The following is a 20,573-nucleotide window of genomic DNA, read 5'->3' as shown; positions in this document are numbered from 1 at the left end:
TTTAGATAGTTTCTAATTTTCTGTATATTTAAGAAAACATCATAGATACTGCTGCAGTTCAGATCTGGAGTGTCCCCCAAAGGCCCATGTGTTAAAGGTTTGGGCCCCAGCCCACTGTGCTTTAGGGAAAGGGAAAACCTTTAGGAGGTGGGACCAAATGAAAAGAAGATCATTTGGGGCATGTCTTTGAAGGGGATATTGGGACCTGTTATGATTTAGATCTTTAATGTTCTCTCAAAACTCATATGTTAATGAAAAATTATTCAAAGGTGAAATGATTAGACTATGAGAGATGTTACCTCATTGGTAGAGTCATCTATTTAGTGGATTAACCATTTGATGGAATACTGGGAAGTAACTGTATGCAGGTGAGGAATGACTAGAGAAAATAGGTCACTGCAGGTGTGCGCTTGGGAACTCTATCTTGTCCCTGGCTCCTCCCTGTCCCTCATCCCCTGCTACCTGATTGCCATGAGCTGAGACCGCTTTCCTCTTTCACACCCTTCCACCATGATTTCTGCCTCACCTTGAGCCGTGGCAATGGAATCAGCCAACCATTGATTGAACTTTTGAAACTGTGAGCCAAATATGGTTCTCCTCCTGTAAGTTGTTCTTATTAGGTATTTTGGTCACAACAACAAAATACTGATACGTACAGAAATTGGTGCAAGGAGTGGAGTCATTCCTGTGATTGTATCTGATTATGCAGTTTACAAGCCTTTAGAACTGATTTGCAGGAGTAATTTGAAAAAGTTTGGAGATGCATGCTGTAAAATCCTTTGAATGTTGTATGCAGATCTTAGTTGATGATTCCGGTGGGAGCTCAGAAGACCAGAATGCTGATAGGAATGCAGACAGTAAAGAATGTGCTCATGAGGTTTCAGATGGGAATGAGAACTCTATTGAAAATTGGATTAGAGTCCATTTGTGTTACATTCTAGCAAAGAACTTGTCTATAATTTCTTTGTCCATATCTTGATACTTTCTGTGAGGCCAAATTCAAAGGTGATGGACTAATTAATCTGATGGTGGAAATTGCAGGGTGGCCCAACTTTTGGTAGGTTTACTGTGTGAATTGGGAGCAGAAAACAGAGAGGAACTATTTGAAAAACTTACAGTTTGGCCAGAAAAACACATGTAATATTGGGGCTGAGGAAGATGTAGAAGGGTAATAAAGCTTAATAAAGCTTTGTACTTTGTACAAAGACAAGATGCCTTGAAGGCATCTCAGAAATCAGCAAGACCATACACATGGCAGGTTTAAGGATGTAAAAATGAAAATTTGTTTAAGAGATAATGGGAACATCCTATTCACACAGGGGTGCATAGGAAGTTGTTTTCCCAGGATTTGTTTCACTAGGCTTAGGTGCCTAGGCACTCAGAGGCCACTGCAGCTATGGTGTAAGAGGGCCCAGAATACTGCTCGAACTGGTGGCAGTAAGTGTGCATATTAGAAATGCTAAATCATCTTTTCAAACTGTAACAATTCATACGGTCATTTGAAGCATAAAAGTACAAGTTGAGCTTACCTACTGTGAAAATCAGAAATTTTAAATGCTCCAAAATCTGAAACATTTTTGAGCACCAACCTGACACTACATGTGGAAAATTCCATACCTGACCTCATGTGATGGGTCACATTTGAAATGCAGACACACTAAAAATCCTGTGTAAAATTACTTCAGGCTATGTGTATAAGATGTAGGTGAAACATAAATGAATTTTTAGTTTAGGTCTGAGTATAATCCCCAAGATAGCTTATTGTGTATATGCAGATATTCCATAATCTGAAACACTTCTGGTCTCAAGCATTTAAAATATGAGATACTTGAACTTTTTCTCACACTCTTCCTAGCCATCTTATTATAAGGTATTATAATTTTTACCAATCAGATGTGTGAAAAAATTACTTTGCTATGATTTTACTAGTTACTATTAAAGGCTATCAAGTTCAGCTTTAATGCTAGCGAGGTTATACATATTTTAATAAGGGTATCGTTCCTTTGAACTTTCTAACCTCAGGCTCCACAGTTCTACATCACTGTCCATTTCTCTATTGTGCTATTTATATGTTGGTTATCGATTTTTATTGTTTTTATTCTGGATACTGATTCTTTGTTATATTTGTTATTGGCATATTTGTAATTGATTCTTGTCGTTTATATTCTGGGTACTAATCTTTTGTTGTGTATGTTGTAAACATTTTCTTCCAGTCTGCTCACTCACGTCCCCTTCCCCCCACCACTTTCTCTCTTTTTCTTTCTTGGTACTGGGGATTGAACCCAGGGATACACTACAACAGAACTATATCCCCAGCCCCTTTCTATTTTTTTTCTTTGGAGACAGAGTCTTACTAAGTTGGCCAGGCTGGCGGTGAACTTGAGCTTCTCCTCCCTCAGCCTTCTGGGTAACATTAAATTTTAATGTCTCATCATCCTATGTATACTTAGGACACTTATAAAAACCTACAAAAACTTTATAGGACACTTATAACATTACTCAATTACTCAGTTTAATTCTATAGGTGTCCTATATACAGGAAAATGGGACATAATGAGTTTTATCTATATAACATTTGCCTTATAGAAATCTTTAATTTTCAAAGCAGTCATGTTTATCAAATCCTTTGCTCTATGCATTTTTGCATCCCATGCATTATTTTACAATGATTTTTGTATCCCAAAAATATCCTACAGATATTTCTCATTTGTTTATTCTTCTTTTATAAAGTATCATTATTCCATCTGGAACTTTTTGAACAGTATGAGAAATAAATTTATCTTAGTTCTTACTGATTAACTAGTGGTCCCAGTACAATTTGAAATATTCAGTTTCTTCTGAACTGGTTTGAAATGTCACTTATCATGTAGGAGATTCTCAGATGTGCAAAGATCCATTTAGAAACTCTTTGTCCTATTTTAGTGTATATTTACTGTTCTCGCACAAAAACTCACTATGATTGTGGATTTGTGAATATCTACCTATAATTTGATTAGCATTTTTATTATGATACTTGTATAATTTTGATATTGAAGAGTTAAGTCCTCCTTCTTATTCTTTTGTCCAATATTGTCTTGAGTATGCATACTGATTTATATCTCCCATGTGAAGTTTAGAATCATCCTATCATCAAATTTTGGAGTTTTGGTTGAGATTACATTAAATCTGCAAATTTTATGGGGAGATGTCTTTCAATAAATATTAAATATTTATTTACAAATTTATTTCAATGTGTTTTGGGGCTGTTTTGTTAGTATAAATAAAATCTTTGTTTTATTATACTTTTCAAAAATATTAATTCTGCTATGTAGGGAAGCTAAAAAGATCTTGTGTAACTCTCTATTGGCTCCAACAGATCATTTTTTGGTTAGTTTTGTTGTATACACTAGATAGGTAATTACTGAAAGACTTTCCTTTATAAATATACTTGAAAATTTTTAATGTTTTTATTGGTATGTGTATAGTTACACAGGTGAAATGCTTTTTAAAAATGTTGTTTCAGTGTGTGTTTCTGTATGTTGTCTTCTCATTTTATTACATTTTTATGACAATGTAGCTGTGTAATGATTGTTTTAATATGTTGATTTCTCTTTTGTAATATGAAATACAGTCGCTTTCAGAAATTTTCTATTTCATTGTAAATATATGCATTATTTTAAAATTAAGACTCACTATGATTATGGATTTGTGATTTTCTGTCTGTTGCATTTACCAGATTTTGCTCTCTCTGTCTACATATATACATTTTTGTTTAAACTTAAAGTACAGAAAATTTCTCAACCATTGTATTTTCTTGGTGGCCTTGTGCATTTGATTAAACACAGAATGTTTATCTTTTTTATGATTCTAAAATGTATTTTTATAAAAATAACACAGTACATAGTTGTAAAAACTCAAATAGTACAAAAAACTTTAAAATGAAAAGCAGCAATCTATAAATCAATTCCTTTCAGCTTGTCAAAAGGCCCTTTTAAAAATTTTTATGAGAAAGCAGCATGCTTAATTACAATTTTTATGTTTCCAACATGTCTGTTGGCTTCTTGTGGAAAAACAAAGCCGGAGCTCCCTTAACATGCCCACAGAGCACCCCTCCTCCCACACACTGTGGTTTCCTGGCCTCCCATTCCAGTCATATCACAATCAAATCAGTTTCTCAGTGGTAAGGTTTTAGTGTCTTACTTAGGTGTAGTTCCCATCTGAGACACAAAGCTTATTACAAGTATCTTACATCCTGTTCAACTTTTAATTTTCCCCCAGATCTAATAAAGCCTCTTCATGCAGCAGTAATTCATGGCTCGTCTCCCTTTGGAGCCGCAGCTCTTCTTTTTTGATTGCCAAACACATTAGTCTGTCAGGGGCACTTTTTGTTGTTGTTGAGACATCCATCCTGGAGCTGTCCTTTTTGCTCACCAGAATCTGATGGATGGCTTTCTAGGCCTACTGTGTAGCTGTTTTCCTGAAGCTTTTCTTTACCGGAATTCATCTGTTGCTCTATTTTTTTTTTTTTTTAATTGACAGCAGCTCTTTCTTATTACCTAAATGTTCTTTTTCTTTTTATAGCATCCTAGTCCGAACGCAATGGCAATTAATATTTCTAAACAAACTAATTATAGATTTTTAAGAGTTTTTTTTTTTTTTTCTTCTGCCCATTGAATGATCTTGGTTTTCTTTGCGTTTGTTTTTCCAGTTTGATCTCGGACTCTTGGGTCAGAGGCTGTCCTTCATTGTCTTCTGATCCTGGTTCTTTAGATCTAGAAGCTCTATGCAGACCCTGCACTTGCTGAAGGGTAAACTTTACTTTGAGTTGAGAAAGTGGCAAGGTTGCTTTCTCTCGGGTGGCTCCTAAATGTTGTTATCTGTAAGTCTTTTCTCTTGGTGGAGTGTCATCCTTCCACTTGGGAGTCTCAGCCTGTCTGTGGATGTTGTGTGAGTTGAAAGTTCCCAGTTAACCCTTGGCTGATCCATTTCTCGGCATGCACCCAGTGTCCCTGCCCGAAGACTGACACCCTCTCCCACACATACAGTGATAATTGACCAGTGAAAGATTTTAGGGTTTTACCTATCTGGATGTGCCAGCTATCCCATAATCTGAACAATACCCTGGCCAGTTGTTCCAAGACACCCACCTTTCCTGATATCTCCTGCTCCAGGCATAGGGCACTGCCACCTTTCAGAGTAGAACTTGGCTAGTTAGTTCATGCTCTGTTTTCTTAAGGTAGACTTTGTTTTTCAGAGGTAACCCAGATTGAGATCCACTGAGGGTTTGCTTTCTTTTCTTTTTTATGAGTACATATTTTCAAAAACATCTTTTCTCTTATTGCAGAGATTTATTGTAGGAAGGGAGAAATGAACCCTCATCATTTCTCTATTCTGTTCAATTTTACATCCTAATTAGCAATTCATAACCAAAATGATTTAATATTTTTGCTAATTGACTCTTAGCTTGTTTGTTTTTTAAATTTTCATATCAATATGTCAATATCAATATATTTAGACTATAATATTCGAAATATAAGCCTTCTGTTTATCAAATTTGCTATAAATATTTTTCAGACTAATTTATTTTTATTTTAGTATTTTATTTTTCATAGTAATGAAATTTCACACCTTAACATATCAATTTTGTCAATATTTTCCTTTGTTGAAAGATATTTTGCAAATGTCTAAATCTGCAGTTGTTTTCTTATATTGTAGATTTAAAATATTTCTCTTACATATCTTGAAACTATTTTGTGATTTTCTTGTGAAGCCTGAATCTATTCTGCCTCAAAATTCCAAATGGATACTAGCTGTGTTAATACCTTTTATTGAATAATTTTTAAAATTGTTGATTTTATCTCCATTATATCATCTTAAATTCATTTTTAAGATATGCTATATTTCTGTGTTTTCACTCTACTCTTTGGATGGGTTTTTCCTTCATGCCCATATTCATTATATATTAATAATTTCTATTTTAATAATTCATAAGCCAATTAAATTTAATTTTTATTCTTTTCAATTATTATTTAATTACTTTCCATTTATTCAGCACACAAGTCATCTGAGTTAGAATATAAAAATTAAAAGATGAATGAGACATGTCCTTTGTCTCAATGAGTTCATAGTCTTAAAGGATATATATGATTAGTTCTTCTAAAGAATTTACAAATGCTTAAAGTGGAAGAAAGAAAGATGCCTTAAAAAGGAAAAGATGAAGTTGAGTATTGATTTATAGGCAGAACTTCACCAGGGAAATGAATGAATGAACAGAACAGAATCTATACACAGGTGTGCACACAGGTATAGCTGGAGCACAGGGGAAGGACATGGAGACAGCTGAGTGTCAGTCTTTTACATTCCAGAGGAATTTTATTATAATTTAGTAAAATTCATAACCAATTCTATTAAACTCTTGACCAGGAAAAATATTAATTACATGGGGTGGGCCATAAATAATTATAGAATTGAATCCTTAAAGTCATTTGTTGAAGAATGGGACAGATAAAAACACTGAAATACAATGAATAAACTGGTTGTTTGACAATGTCCATAAAATTGAGATTATAGTAAATTAAAGATGGAGCTCATTTTTTAAGAGGAAAGACCATCCCTTTCAAGAATAACCAGTCAGCTTATACCATAGGAAACAAAATCAATTGTCATGATTTTATTGAATCCCCTCAGTAATTCTCTACTAATGTGTAGTCCACTGCAGAGATAAAAGTTATCAGTTCCATGAGCCAGCAAAGCCCTGGGGAATAGGAGTAATTGGACAGTAATAAGGAGGGAGAATACTGTTGCAAGAATGAAAGACAATAGAAGTATATCTAACTGCTCTTGAAATGTTGATGGTGACATGAGAGAACAAAATGTAGCTCAGGGAACAGTGTGGGCATATCAAGAGCTTTCTCGTAGTAAGTTCTAACATGATGTGGTAAGCACACCCTAAATATACACATTTTTAAGTTGTAAAATATATTTCAATAAAGCTCTCAGGGGGGAGTTCTAAACATGTCTAGAAGACAGGGAAAATGGTTTAGTAGAGGTGAAACAGTTAAATGTTCAAAGAGGGGAACCTACTTTAGAACATGAGTTCTTTAGGAAGTGTGGAAAAAAAAAAACTTGTCCCAAGATACAAAGGGAAAGAGAGAGTGTTTCTTCCTCTTAGGATGGTAGCAGAGATAAAATTAGAAGATTTAAAGAAAGAGGTATTGAGGGACAGATGCAAAAAGCTAGGCATCTCACATTAATGTTTTGAGCTTCTAAATAAGTTTATTTCATAGACATCTCTATCAGAATCACCAGAGACTACTGGATAAAATTTCCACCCTTGGATCATTCTTATCAGAACTCAGGAAGTTGATTTTAGTGAACTCTCTAGGTTATTCTGACTAGAGCTTGAGAACTATTCTTCAGTGAAGTAGGAGGTTATCTACATGGTTGGAAAGCATCAATGTTTTAAGGAAGACAGCAGAAGATATGGGTGGATATGGAAGAAATAAAAGAATTGCTGAGCAGATCCCATGTCAAAGTTGGGAAGCAAGAATCCATTGTCTTGTTAGTGGGATTGACTCAGCTACAGAACATGGTTGACTGTGCTTCCATGGTTCTGCTAGGGTAAAGTGGTGGTACTTCTGAAAGACCCTGTTACTACTTCTTTATTTGTCTGTGCACAGGGAAAATTACCAAAGGCAGCTGCTAGATCAAGGACATGGAAAAAAAAAAAAAACAGAGATTTTCCTTCCTTCTGGGCTTGAGAAACACTCCTTTGTTTCTTGGCAGGCAGAATAAATAACACTGATTACTACATAAAATCCTATGGATTTGTATATTCAGAGTTTTAATTTCACATATTTATAATGAGCCTCTCAGCATGTCAGGGACTTCCCCCTGCTAGTTGTGGCTCAGTTCTTGTCATAGATGCTATTGCTTCACCTGCATGTAACTGGTGACGAGCAGTTTGGATTCTTGAAGAAATCCAAAGTTAAGACCTAGTCTCCTGGATTGTCTTTTTTCCTTTTCCTTTTTCTTTCCTTCCCTTCTTGAGCTACATTGGCAGCTTCTTGCCCAATCTCCAAGCTGCCAACCTCTTCCTTGCCAAGATCATCTTCGATACATTATATATTTTTTTTGATGCAGTCTGACAACTGTAGTAAGTAACCTCTGCTGGGAAGGTTCCCCATCGCCACAGAGTGATATCTAGACAAATTGGAGAGACATATAAGGGTTTTTGCAGCATGTCTTGTCTTCATGTCTTCAACCACTGTCCCCACCATCCCTATCTCCCAAAGTCCAGGGACAGTGACCTCTGTCATTGTTGCAATATACCTGCCCATGACCACACCCTCCTTTCTGGATTAGCTGCCACTCTTTCTATTATTTTCCTGAGGAGGTGTCTTCAAACACTGCCCCTTTCTGTAGCTAACTTGGACCCAGATCTGTCTTACAGGCGGAATATTTTCCCCATCTCTGTTCTACTTTATACAAATATCAACCACTACGTTTGGAGTATCATATTGTATTCATTAATATTTTTGTTACCACAGCGGGAATTGAATTTCCTGAGACCCAAAATTGGTTCATTAATTTTTCATTTCCCCACTGACTCATAGGAAGTATACCTTAAATTTTAGTTGAATACATTTGAAACTGAGGGCCTCTTTATGTAATCAAAACTGAAAGAGCATAGCAAAGTCGAGTTCTTTGGAGCAAGCAATATGGGCAACTCTGCACCATTTTAGAAGTCCTTCTTTTTCCATGTACTATTGTATGTGGATAATATTATATAACCTGCACTAAAGATGGGCAACTGCCCTTGTGTGAACTATATCCAAAGTTGTGAGACCCTAGTTATAACATTGATTAACTAAACGCTTATATAATCATGGAGTTTGAATGGGAAGAAGTGTCTTGGAAGAGATTCTTTTGATTTGCGGTGAGGAAACCACTCCTATTCTGATATTAGACCATGCATATAGCTTTCATCAGACCCCCAGTCAACAAATTTTAGGAATTCATGAGAATTAAATCCTTTTACATTCCAGGTAAATACATTTTGAAAAAGAGCAAAATGTACAAAGCATTTTAGTTCAGAAGAACTCCATTGGGGAATGTTAAGTTGAATTTAAGGCATTGGGTGGGAGAAAGCCAGGCTTCTTGTAAGAGATAATTGGTAAGTTCAAGGAGGGATTTTAAATACAAGTGAAGTATTTTTTCATGTGTTTTGCTGAGATGATTTGATCCATCAGAAGACAGAAGAGTGGATTTTAATGTTTCTTTTTCTTGAGGTTTAATTGAGCCTCTTCTCTCTAATAGGTTTCAGAACCTGCTATGGTCCAGAAAGACATTTGTGGACAACATGAAAATCTATAACCACAGTTACATCTACATGCCTGCCTTTTCTATGAAGACGGGAACAGAGCCATCTCTCCGGGTTTATTATACACTGTCAGATGTTGGTGCCAATCAAACAGTGCTTTTTGCCAACCCCAACTTTCTTCGTAGCATTGGAAAGTTCTGGAAAAGTAGGGGAATCCATGCCAAGCGCCTGTCCACAGGACTCTTCCTGGTGAGTGCAGCCCTGGGCCTCTGTGAAGAGGTGGCCATCTATGGCTTCTGGCCCTTCTCTGTGAATATGCATGAGCAGCCCATCAGCCACCACTACTATGACAACGTCTTGCCCTTCTCTGGCTTCCATGCCATGCCTGAGGAATTTCTCCAACTCTGGTATCTTCATAAAATTGGTGCACTGCGAATGCAGCTGGACCCATGTGAGGAGCCCTCGCTCCAGCCCACTTCCTAGGGACGGTGGAAGGAGAGAGAGGACTGAGACAGGGTCTTTTGGTAGGTTTTCTATGTGACTCCAAAGGAGAATGGTCAAGTTTTTCATGGATTTGCATGGGCCACTTGGAAAAAGAAGAGAAAAACAACAAAAAACCCAAGCAAAACTCTACTTTTAATGACAGCTTGGAGGACAAAGAAGAAAAGAAACATCCTGTGAAACATTCTACAGCACATGGTGAATTTACAACTCACAAAATGCCGATGAAATGACATTGGTAAAGCACATATGCGTGGTTCATATCTAGAAGATGCAATTCAAAAATAAGATGAATGCTAGTTGTTGAGGCTACGGAACTAATCAAGGAGGAATAAAGGAAATGCCAGGGCAAAAGTGTTGCTGGCTCATAATAATTTTAAAAGACCTGTCTTATTAAGACTAGAATTAGGACTGTAGGTTTTTAAAAATTATTATTTATTTTTTGCCCTGTTTAGGGGCAGTGGGTAGGTGATGGGGTAGATTTAAAAAATCCCTTATTGAGTAATAAGGATACAAAATGCTGTAACTGATTATTGTGATTTGTTGAACCAAGTCTACATTAACTATAGTTCTCCTCCATTTCTAAAACTTTAAGTAAGATTTGTTTCTTCCCCTTTTGTCAAGTCTACTTAGACAATGTGAAGCATTGTTGAATTTAGACTGTGTTGATTCATAGTCTGGATAACATGAGCCACTTTCCTGCCTCAGAATTTAAGATGTGAATTCGATTTTAGGTCTGCATTATGTAAACCTGTTTGCATTGTTATCATTATTTTAGTGCAAAAAGAGTACATATGGAATACTCATTTGTAAATGGCAAAAATGCCTCCATAATGTAATGTTCAGAGATGAAGTAAAGCACAGTGACATAAGGTGAGCATCTGTGGAAGATGAACCAGAAGGCAGATCCCTTTCCTATCTAACATAATATATTCACTCCAAGATACATCATATGTATGCACCCATGCATACAGACATGTATAATGAGATAAAGCTCATTCTTGTGTAACTATGAATGCTATACCCACATGACTTGGTATGACAAAAATCAGTTTTAGAGAGCTACGTATAAACTGTTTGGTAACACAACTTGCACATATAAGACGTGAGTTTATTGGTTGCTGCTTGTCATACCAGCACAAAAGGCAAGTATAACCCCCAAACACTTATTCTAGAAAGAGCAGAATTGTTTTATTTGTTGATTCCCACCAAAATCTCATGAATGGGCCCTATGTTAAGCATGGTCCCTCAAGGCATGTTTCATACAAGCAAATTGATATGAATTAGTAGCTACTTATTTCCTTAATAACAGGGAGGATTACAGCAGCTTTTGACATACAGAAAGAAAAACCTGCTGTTATTATAAGCTGTCAAATATGTTTCCATATACGGGAAAGGAAATCTCTCACTGTCTTTGTGCTTTGAGATGTCTTATGTTAAAAGGAGACATGAACTCATTATCTTTATTCTTTCAAATGTCATCAAAATGTAGGTAAACTGTACCAAAAAGTTTTACCACGGTTTTAATGGTAGAAACTTGGCATACCATATAGACTAAAACAAGTGGCATTTTTTTTTTTTTTTTAGTGAGTTAATTTACAAGATACCAACATTAACAAAGACCTTGGAAAAATCCTATGTCATTGGAGTAGAAAATTTCTAATTGGGGTTGAATATTGAAATTATTACAGAAATTAACATTTTAAATATGATTGGCATTACCCAGATTAAATTGATACTTAGAAAGTTAAGTGTTTGAGAATGTCAATTCTATGCAGAACTAATTTACTCTTTTGATCTTGTGTGGCAGCAGAATGTAATGGGAAGTTACTATGAGTGAGCTGTGCTAAATATTCACGGATATGCACTTCTGAATATATTTCCTCTTTTTGAACTATTGTTATTATTTAATAATTGATTGAAAAAGGAATACATTTTTAACAATATACTTCATTAAAAATATAAAAGGGCCAATGAAGAACACACATAAAAATTAACTAAATGTGTCATTCAAATTAGCACATTAATTGTTAAAATGAAATTAATGAGTTCATAAAGCCCATACCTCACAGTTCTGTTGAAAAGCCATCTGGAAGTTTTACTTTTTGTTATGATTCCTGGAATAGATTTATGTATAGATTTGTACAATATTTAGTCTATAATTTTTTTAAGTTTTTGGTGCATTACAATTATATATAGTAGTAGGATTTATTGTTACGTATTTGTACATGCACAAAAGATAATGATATAATTTTAGTCTATACATTTTTTAAGCTATTATATGTGACTTCTGAAATGCAAAACAGAAGTGGCCAGGACTGGCAATGTTTGATTAGACCTATGCTTCTCATCGGGGGTGATTCCTCTTCCTTCTGGTGTCATCGGCAATGTCTAGAGACATTTTTCATTGTCATGACTCAAGGATGCTACTAACATGTAGTGTGTAGCAGCCACAAATCCTGCTAAATGTCCTAAGGTACATAGGTCAGCCTCTCAACACGTCATTACCCAGTCTAAAATGTCAGTAGTGCCAAGGTTGAGAAACCCTAGATTAGAGCAAAATTAAAATTTGATTGTTCTACGTTCTTTTCATTTACATGCTCATACTAAAATATGACTACAATTTAATGATAATGTTTTCTTAGGGTAGATTATGGTTAAGCGTTCTTTTGTAAAGGTGATAGTTCATAGGTATGCCACACATATACCTGTTTGGTTTTTTTTTTACTTGTTTAGATGAATGTTTCTAAACAAGAAATGTGTGTAAGTGTGTGTAGCATGAAGTCATTCATCTCTGTCTTTACTGAAATATATGTATTTCTAAGTAAGGATTTCTCTAGAATTGTCCTGGAGAGTTGTGTAGTAATACTCTATTACTACTAAGAAGTTCAATTCTAAAGTCTCATAATTTAATTTTGCTTATATGATATTAAGTTTTTCAAAATTGGGCCTGGTAGTTTACCGAATTTGGTCAATTTTAATATTTCTGACACTTAGGATTCAGCTTAGAAGACATTTAGGCTATTTAAAACACATCCAGAAAGAAAGTTTAATCACATTCAATGTAACTGCCCAAAGAGGGTATTCCTTTATACCATTAGATTAATATTTTAACTTCTTTTTTCAAAATTTAAGTTGACAAAAATTAGATTGCTTCATGGGGGCAAAGGGAAGGAGGGAGAGATGACAAATGAGTACCCTCATTTTTCTTAGCCCCAATTTGAGAATTGATTCTGAAGATCGTGAATAAGAGTTGTCTCTGTTTAATTTTAACCACACTTCAGTATAATTAAGATAGATGAAAGATTAAGTCATTCCATAGGAAAGAGTAGTAATGTTTTATATGAAAGATTGTTTGTGGAAGAGGACTTCTGGACATTTTTGCTTTATAGAGAGCATTTTTTTTTTTTTTTTTGGTACCGGGGATTGAACTCAGGGGCTCTCGACCACTGAGCCACATTCTCAGCCCTATTTTGTATTTTATTTAGAGATAGTGTCTCACTGAGTTGCTTAGCACCTCGCTTTGGCTGAGGTTGGCTTTGAACTTGCAATTCTTCTGCCTCAGCCTCTCCAGAGCTGCTGGGATTATAGGCGTGTGCCACTGTGCCCAGCATAGAGATCATTTTATCACAAGGTTATATAAAATTGTACATTTAAACTGTGTAATTCTTACACAAGAAGTTAGGGAAGTGCTCATCAGATTTTGTTTCTGTATAAGTTTAGTTATTTTAGCAAAGGTAGAAAATAAATGATCCAAAATGGCAGATGTTTAGACAATATCCTTTGTTTGGCTTTGTGATATCTCATGCACTTTAGGGAACTAAACATTTGATTAGGCTAAATATAACTTGTACCCAAAGCAGTCTGGATCATGTGGCTTAAATGGAAAATAACTGAAGACATCCTGGGAATCTTCAATGTGCCACAAATATTCTTAGATTAGTCCACGTCTTTACAGGAGTGGTATAGATGATCCAAAATGGAGACAATATCAGTAACATTCTTCTTTTCAGGAATTATGTCAGTTTTATAACTTTATTTTATATAACCTCATTTCTTTGTTTAAAAACTCACTCCCCCCACCCCTGTAGTTTTAATTTCTATGTTTGAAATACTGACTTCGTGAAAATTTTAACTGATGGAGGGGAAAAGTGTCACCAACCCACTGAGAACTTCTGGAAGTGCTGTGGTGTTGCCTAAATACTTTCCCATGAGCACCAGATAATATCAACTTTTAATTTGTAGAATTCCAGAGATCAAGAGCTGTAGGGATTTTTGCATGTACTTGAGGACAAGTATGTGGGGAAAGAAGGACTGGAAGTAATACTGTGCTTTTTATTTCTTTATCTTCCCAATGCAAATGTTGCCTCTCAGATTACATGACTTTTGGGGTGCATACATTAGGGATGCAAGTGAATTAACAGTTTCAAGGCACCTGCTACCTAGATCAATGTGTCTAATAAAGTCAGCAGTAAACAGACCTAGTAAGTTTGGTGACTTCATTCCATCATGTTTTAGGGAAAGGGTGAGGCAAGTGGAAAGGAAGAGGTGACCTTCCTCCAAAGCTCTCAGCATACAAGGGTCAGAGAAGTCTTCCCGCTGCCCTTGGCTCTCCAGTACCATCTGTCTCTCTCCTGCCAGAGATGCTGGCTGAACTCTGGGGTTAAGCTAGTAGCATGAGACTAGAGAGGCGGTGAGGAAATTTGCTGAGAAGCTTAAAATTTTTCACTGCCTTAAACTGTTTTGCTTTGTTTTTGCTTCACTTGTGCTCTCTAAATTTGGGTACCCTGTGGCAGAGTCTGGACACCCTGACCTACTTATAGCCCTGCCAATGATTATGAAAAATAGAACTTTTTTTTTTCCTGTTTAGATGGACTTGGAGTCTGTAAAGCGAGGGAGATGTCAAATATTCCACTTCTTCCTATTAGCCTCTTTGACAAACCTAGAAAATAACTCACTAGAATTCTGAAGCTCAGAATATCTGGCTATTAACTTCCAAATATGAGGCCACAATATTTAGGTTAAGCACTATAAAATCATCATTTTTGAAGTGGAAGGAGACTTGAACTTATAAGATTTTTTTCTTCCCATTATAAGAAAATGGATATTCTCTGCCTTTACCCTCATCCTTGGCTTGTCGTTTGACATTTTCGTGTGCATTCAAGAGATGACACATAGAAATATATGCATGAATAGAAACCTTCAAACAATACAAACCCAGCTTGTCTTCAATAAGGAAAAATACTTCTCTTTACTTCTTTTGGTTTTCTTCTTTCTGGTGACAGCATTTGTGATTTCTTTTATCTCTAATACCTAAGGAATAAAATAACATGTTAAAGATGGATTTATAATATCTGTGAGAAATTGAGTAATATACAAAGCCCATGACTATAACTTTTTAAAGCACAAAAGAGGAATTATATTTTATGGTCACTCATGTACCTATCTCTGTGTTCCTACGGATTCCTACATTGTGCTAAAATTTTTACTGATTCTGCCTTTCAGTTGAAACTGTGGGATCTAATCAATGATACAAAGCTATCTGGAAGTTTTATAGAATAATATCCAAATATATTGATTCTGTCTCCTCCTGCTTCTATGTAATTAGACTTTTTGCAGATATTTGTCATTTTAAAATGTGTGTTTCACACAATACCAATAAACATCAAAGAGATGTGATTTAATCCAGGGCAGAAAAAAATCAGGAATTAGATAATGCCTGTTTTTTCTCTGCACAGTAAGAGGAACAAAAAATTATGCTAATAATTTTCAATGATTTAACCAAAATGATTTAACTGAAAAGGAAAAAAAAGAAGGGGAATGTCATGGTTTTAATTTGAAAGTACCTTGGGGCGGGGTCTTAGAAGGTAGCTAAACAGAGCACAAGGATGCAAGGGAGAGGGTCTGGACCTTGCATGCAGTCTCAAGAATAGAACCTTTTCAAAATATTTCACAGGAAATATATTGTCATCCAGCTGTTAGGGGTAAGAATGAAAAGATATTAGGGGAAATCAGATTGCAAGGCACTGGGACAAGGACAGAGGAGCAGCTCCTGTCCACCCACTGGACCTTGGCAGGCTTGCAGCCCTCCCATGCCTGACACCTCCCGTGGTGCTTTCCTTGGTGTCTGAGCCACGTGAGGCAGGCACTCTCATTTTCATAGCCCTCTGTCATCTGCACTTTGGCACCTACTCCCAATGGAGGATTATCATTTAGATCTCCCGTCAGGATGACACAGTGATAGGCAGAAGTGACACTTTGAACCTGACCCTTTGGAACACAGTCACCACGTGGTCTGCATGGTTAGAGTTCTCTTTACTCTCCTGCTCTCACAAGCACTTCCACGAGAGGCTCTTGTATGGTTACATAAGCAGACTTGTATACATTTTCCTCCTATGTTCTAGAGTACAAGAAAACATACGTACATTTGTGTTTACACCTGCATGTGGCCCCCCACACACATCCGTACCTCACATTAAATATGCCCATGGAAAAAAAAGAAGACTGATTGAATTGGGGTGGGGAGTGGCAGAGTGTGCCTTAACCGTGGCTTGGCTCCCACTTCCTTATGTATTTCCCTGTATGTTGTCACATTACAAATGTAACCATGTCTTTTCTAAGTTGTACCTTTATCATCAGCAAGAACTCTTATAAATGTAGCAAATGTGACTATTTTATAGAAATGCACAATAGTATATAGGCCTTGGAGAAGTCTGATAATGGTATGTAAATATCTTTTGTTGAAGTCATAGAACCTTCTGGTAGGAAGGTCCTTAGGTGACAACCACAGGATTAGGGCTGTCAGCTCATAGAATTGATAGCTACAGAGTTGGGGCTGTCAGCTCATAGAATATGAATGTTTGTTTCTCCAGAGAATTCCAGTATTCAAGGAAGCAAGGGATCAATTTGTTGCTGTCTCTCATTCAGTCTCAAGCACGAAACCCAAGGACTTTCTCATTGGTAGATCACTATGGAAGTCCTCCCATAATATACAGGATTCACAATTCAGGAGGACTGATGGCCTCTAGGGTACATCATAGAGACATGAGAAAAAGAGAATAGGCAACTGTAGCTCCATAGAAAAGCCTGATTCATCTTTAAAACGTCTGGAATATTTCTAGAACTCTAGTTACCAGACAGCATAGTTGGTCTAAAAATATTGGCGGGGTGGAGTTTTTCTTTGGTCTCCTTAAGTCTAGTATTGCAAATGTGTGCAAACTGTTTCTTGAGACCAAAATTTCAGAGATTAGAAGTAAGAAGAAAATAAAAGCTCATATATTCTTTTTTTCATATAATGCAGTCATGGATGTAATGATTCTGGAAAACATTTTAGATTAAACTATAAAATTGAAATCACCTTTGAAATGTGTATGAACATCTTCCTATTAAAGCCAAACTCCATTGGCAGGAAGTGTGGGGAAAACCAGTGTTCTTCTCTTTTTTTTTTCTTTCTTTCTTTTTTTTTTTTTTTTTTTTTTTTTTAGAGTTTCACATACAATGTAGCAGGTAAGAAAAAAACTTTAATAAACTTTAATTGGTACTTTTTATAGTGTGACTTGAAAAAAAATAGTATCTATCTCTGTTGGCTCTGGTGAGTTGTTTCTTTCCACAGAAACTAAATGTAATGTCAAAAGAGAAGGTTTTTGCTGTAAAAACATCTCCTTTTCTTTGGTGCGTTCATTGTAATTATGGCTGGCAGTGAGAAGGTTCAGTGAGTCTCAATTTCTCTACCTCCCTAACTTGGAGAAAATTTGGAAATGTACCCTGTGAATAAAATGACTTTTTAAAAAAATACTGTGTGAAATCTTTTCATTTCCCCGAAGTATATGGATAAGACTGTTTCCTTTTCTATTTCTGCTTTATTTCATATCCATACCAACTACCTTTTTTCCCGTTTCCTCTTATAGATGAAAAGTCATGTTACTTAGTGAAGATTTTCTTTTTAGAAACAGAGATTTGCAATTGCTATAAATACAATATACTGTTGGTATTTCTGATGCAGAGAAAAGGCACTATCAGGGAAAATAGAAAGAAAATCAAACATTTATATGATTAATGCAGAATAATTTACCTTGTTAAGCAATAGAATTTTTCCTTTTTGTGCAATGAGTTAGTATGTGCATCCTAAAGATACTTTAATAAATTCCTAACAAGATGCAAAACATTTTAATTCCCCTTCTGCCCATATAGGTGACTTTGAGAAGCCCAAGTGTGCCTTCCTGTCTAAATTATTGAGATAATTGCTTCAAATTCCCATTCCCTTGGGCTCTAGTGGCCCAGTTCTGCCAGTCGCTTTCTCAGAGGGAGTGACATCAGGAAAAGTGACCTTGGTCCCTCCTTTATGATATATTTCTTGGCAGCAATTGATCGAGGTACTTTGTACAGATCTTATTAATTCTCTGACTTCATTCTCTCATATCATAGCCTCTTAGGCTACAGATATTTCAGGAAAGGACTCTGTTACCTAATGGAAAATCTTCATGTTGTTTAGCTGAATCATTTCTTTGTGGAAAAAAGTCCAGAGCTTTAGTATAAATGTGGGTTACCCTAACTCTACAAGGAAAACAGATTTAACTTGTTTTCACCAACTATCATTAAATCAAAAATTCTAGATTGAACTGAGTCCTGCTGTTCCACTTTGTTTTGATTCAAGCACTCAAAAACAGATATTAAGGATCTAAAGGCATATACTCAAGAATTCCCCCAGACCTAAAAAAAGGGCATAATTATAATCACAGACTATATTTTTGCTTGAAAACGTATTATTTTGGACATGCAATGATATTCTTGATGATATAAAGAATTAAAGTTGTAGGATGATTGAATCCATTTACAATTCATATTAAAGTTTTCAGGGCTTTTGAATATATGGCAAAGTAAACCCTTCGTCATTTCTTTTAAGTAGATAGAGTGAAACTTATTTTTTCCTCCATAAGAGTCATAATTTCTGGACATGAATTTAAAAACATCCTCAAAATGTTTGGGAACTTTCTCATAATAAACAGTGCAATCAAAAGTCAGAATAAAAGGCCATCAAGAGTTTATTGGTCTCAGGGTAGGTAGATGTTGGTCAAGAAGATCCCAGCCTTTGTGGAAAAAGGTCCAGAGCTTTAGTATAAATGTGGGTTACCCTAACTCTACAAGGAAAACAGATTCAACTTGTTTTCACCAACTATTATTAAATCAAAAATTCTAGATTGTACTGAGTCCTGCTGGGGACAGGGAAATAAGTAAGAATGGGGTATGGTTGTAGGTTGGGTGGGACCATTATAATCAACCTCCTACCAGGTGGATTACTAATTCCCTGGAGAATGCTTCTCTACTGGGATTTCAGTGCTGACCTTGGTATTGTTGGTTGGGCACTTGGCTGTGGTGGAAACTGCACTATCCTTGGTTCCTGTTATTGGTGCCATCCATCTCCATACCTGCTACCCAGACTCTCCAAATCAATTTTTATGAAAGCTCATGGAGAAAACAGTGAGCTAATTAAGAAAAGAGACTACATGATATCCACTCCACGTTGGTTTTGTATGGAACTTGCATAGGTTAATCTCTGGAGCCGTATGGTGTAGTTATCGATGCTTTCCATCGTGGAACATGCAGCAGTTTGTCCAACTGAAAAAGACATGCACTGTCCTTTGGCCAAGGGACACATATCTTACAACAAAAGAAATATAGCTTATGCTAAAGGAATTAGCTACTATTACTTTTCACCATGTCATTTAGAAGATACATTCTCAACAGGAGTGCTATTGTTCCCCAAAGAGGCTAAAATTGGACCTGGGTTGGAAGCAAAATATTAGATATTACCAGGATATGGGGAAAATATCTTAAAAATTTCCTTGAGTGTTGGGGTAAAGAATAACAAAAAAGTTTGAGGATCACTGATCTGGAAGCAGCTATCTTACACAGTGTTGGCGTGGGCTAATAGAGACTCAATGGACCATCTGTAAGACAGTGTCTTTTCAGACTGGGCTACCATCTTACAGGATGTGATGTGTATTTTGAACAGTGACCAGTTTCATAATTATATCATATTTAGAATATTTAGATCTGGGAACCAAGGGATGGAAGTAGAAGTAGCTCCACAAATTGTGATATATTGTGATGATTTTATCCTTTTTAAATTCAAACTACTTTCTAATTCCCTTAAGATCCTTCTTTTATCTGTGTGCTATTAGGTATATTTTAAAATTTTTTAGTATGGGGGAATTTCTATGCGTGATTTTAATTCTTTTTTGAAATTTATTAATAAAACTTGTTTTATAGCCCAGCTTCCATGTCTTTAACAGGACATTCATTCTGCAATTGTTGCAGTAATGTTCTAAAAACACTTATTAGATCAAGTGTACTGCATAGTGTGAATCAGGAACATCCTCCAGAGGTCCATGTTAGAGGCTGTGTCTCAGCTTGCACTAAGGAAATAGTGGAAACTTTAAGAAGAGGGGCCTAATGGAAGGTTTTAGGTCTTAATGCATGTCCTTGAACAGGATGGTGGGATCCTGGACCATTTCTCTTCCTCTTTTTCACCTTCCTGGCCTGAGGTAAATGCTCTACCATGTGTTCCCTGCCATGATATGCTGCCTCACCACAGGCCCAAAGCAAGGGGGCCAACTGACTATGGATTAAAACCTCCAAAACTGTGAGCCAGAGTAAACCTTTTCTCTTTATAAGTTGATTTATCTCAAGTGTTTGCTATAGTAAACAGAAAACTGACTAGTATATATATCCTTATCCTTACTCATATTTTTTCTATTTGTTCTATTACAAA

At 36.0% G+C, this 20,573-nt stretch overlaps 1 protein-coding gene across 1 annotated transcript in view; it reads left to right on the top strand.

The window, feature by feature from the left end:
- Positions 1-9,784, top strand: part of St8sia1 (ST8 alpha-N-acetyl-neuraminide alpha-2,8-sialyltransferase 1) — a 134,295-nt gene extending 124,511 nt beyond the window's left edge. The window contains exon 5 of the mRNA XM_076852725.1: positions 9,298-9,784. Coding sequence (XP_076708840.1) covers positions 9,298-9,784 — 487 coding nt within the window. The remainder of the gene's footprint in view (positions 1-9,297) is intronic.
- Positions 9,785-20,573: the final 10,789 nt, after the last annotated feature.

The sequence above is a fragment of the Callospermophilus lateralis genome, chromosome 4, assembly GCF_048772815.1.
Source record: "Callospermophilus lateralis isolate mCalLat2 chromosome 4, mCalLat2.hap1, whole genome shotgun sequence".
In the NCBI taxonomy this organism is placed as follows: Eukaryota; Metazoa; Chordata; class Mammalia; order Rodentia; family Sciuridae; genus Callospermophilus; species Callospermophilus lateralis.
This window is presented reverse-complemented; position numbering and strand designations above follow the sequence as displayed.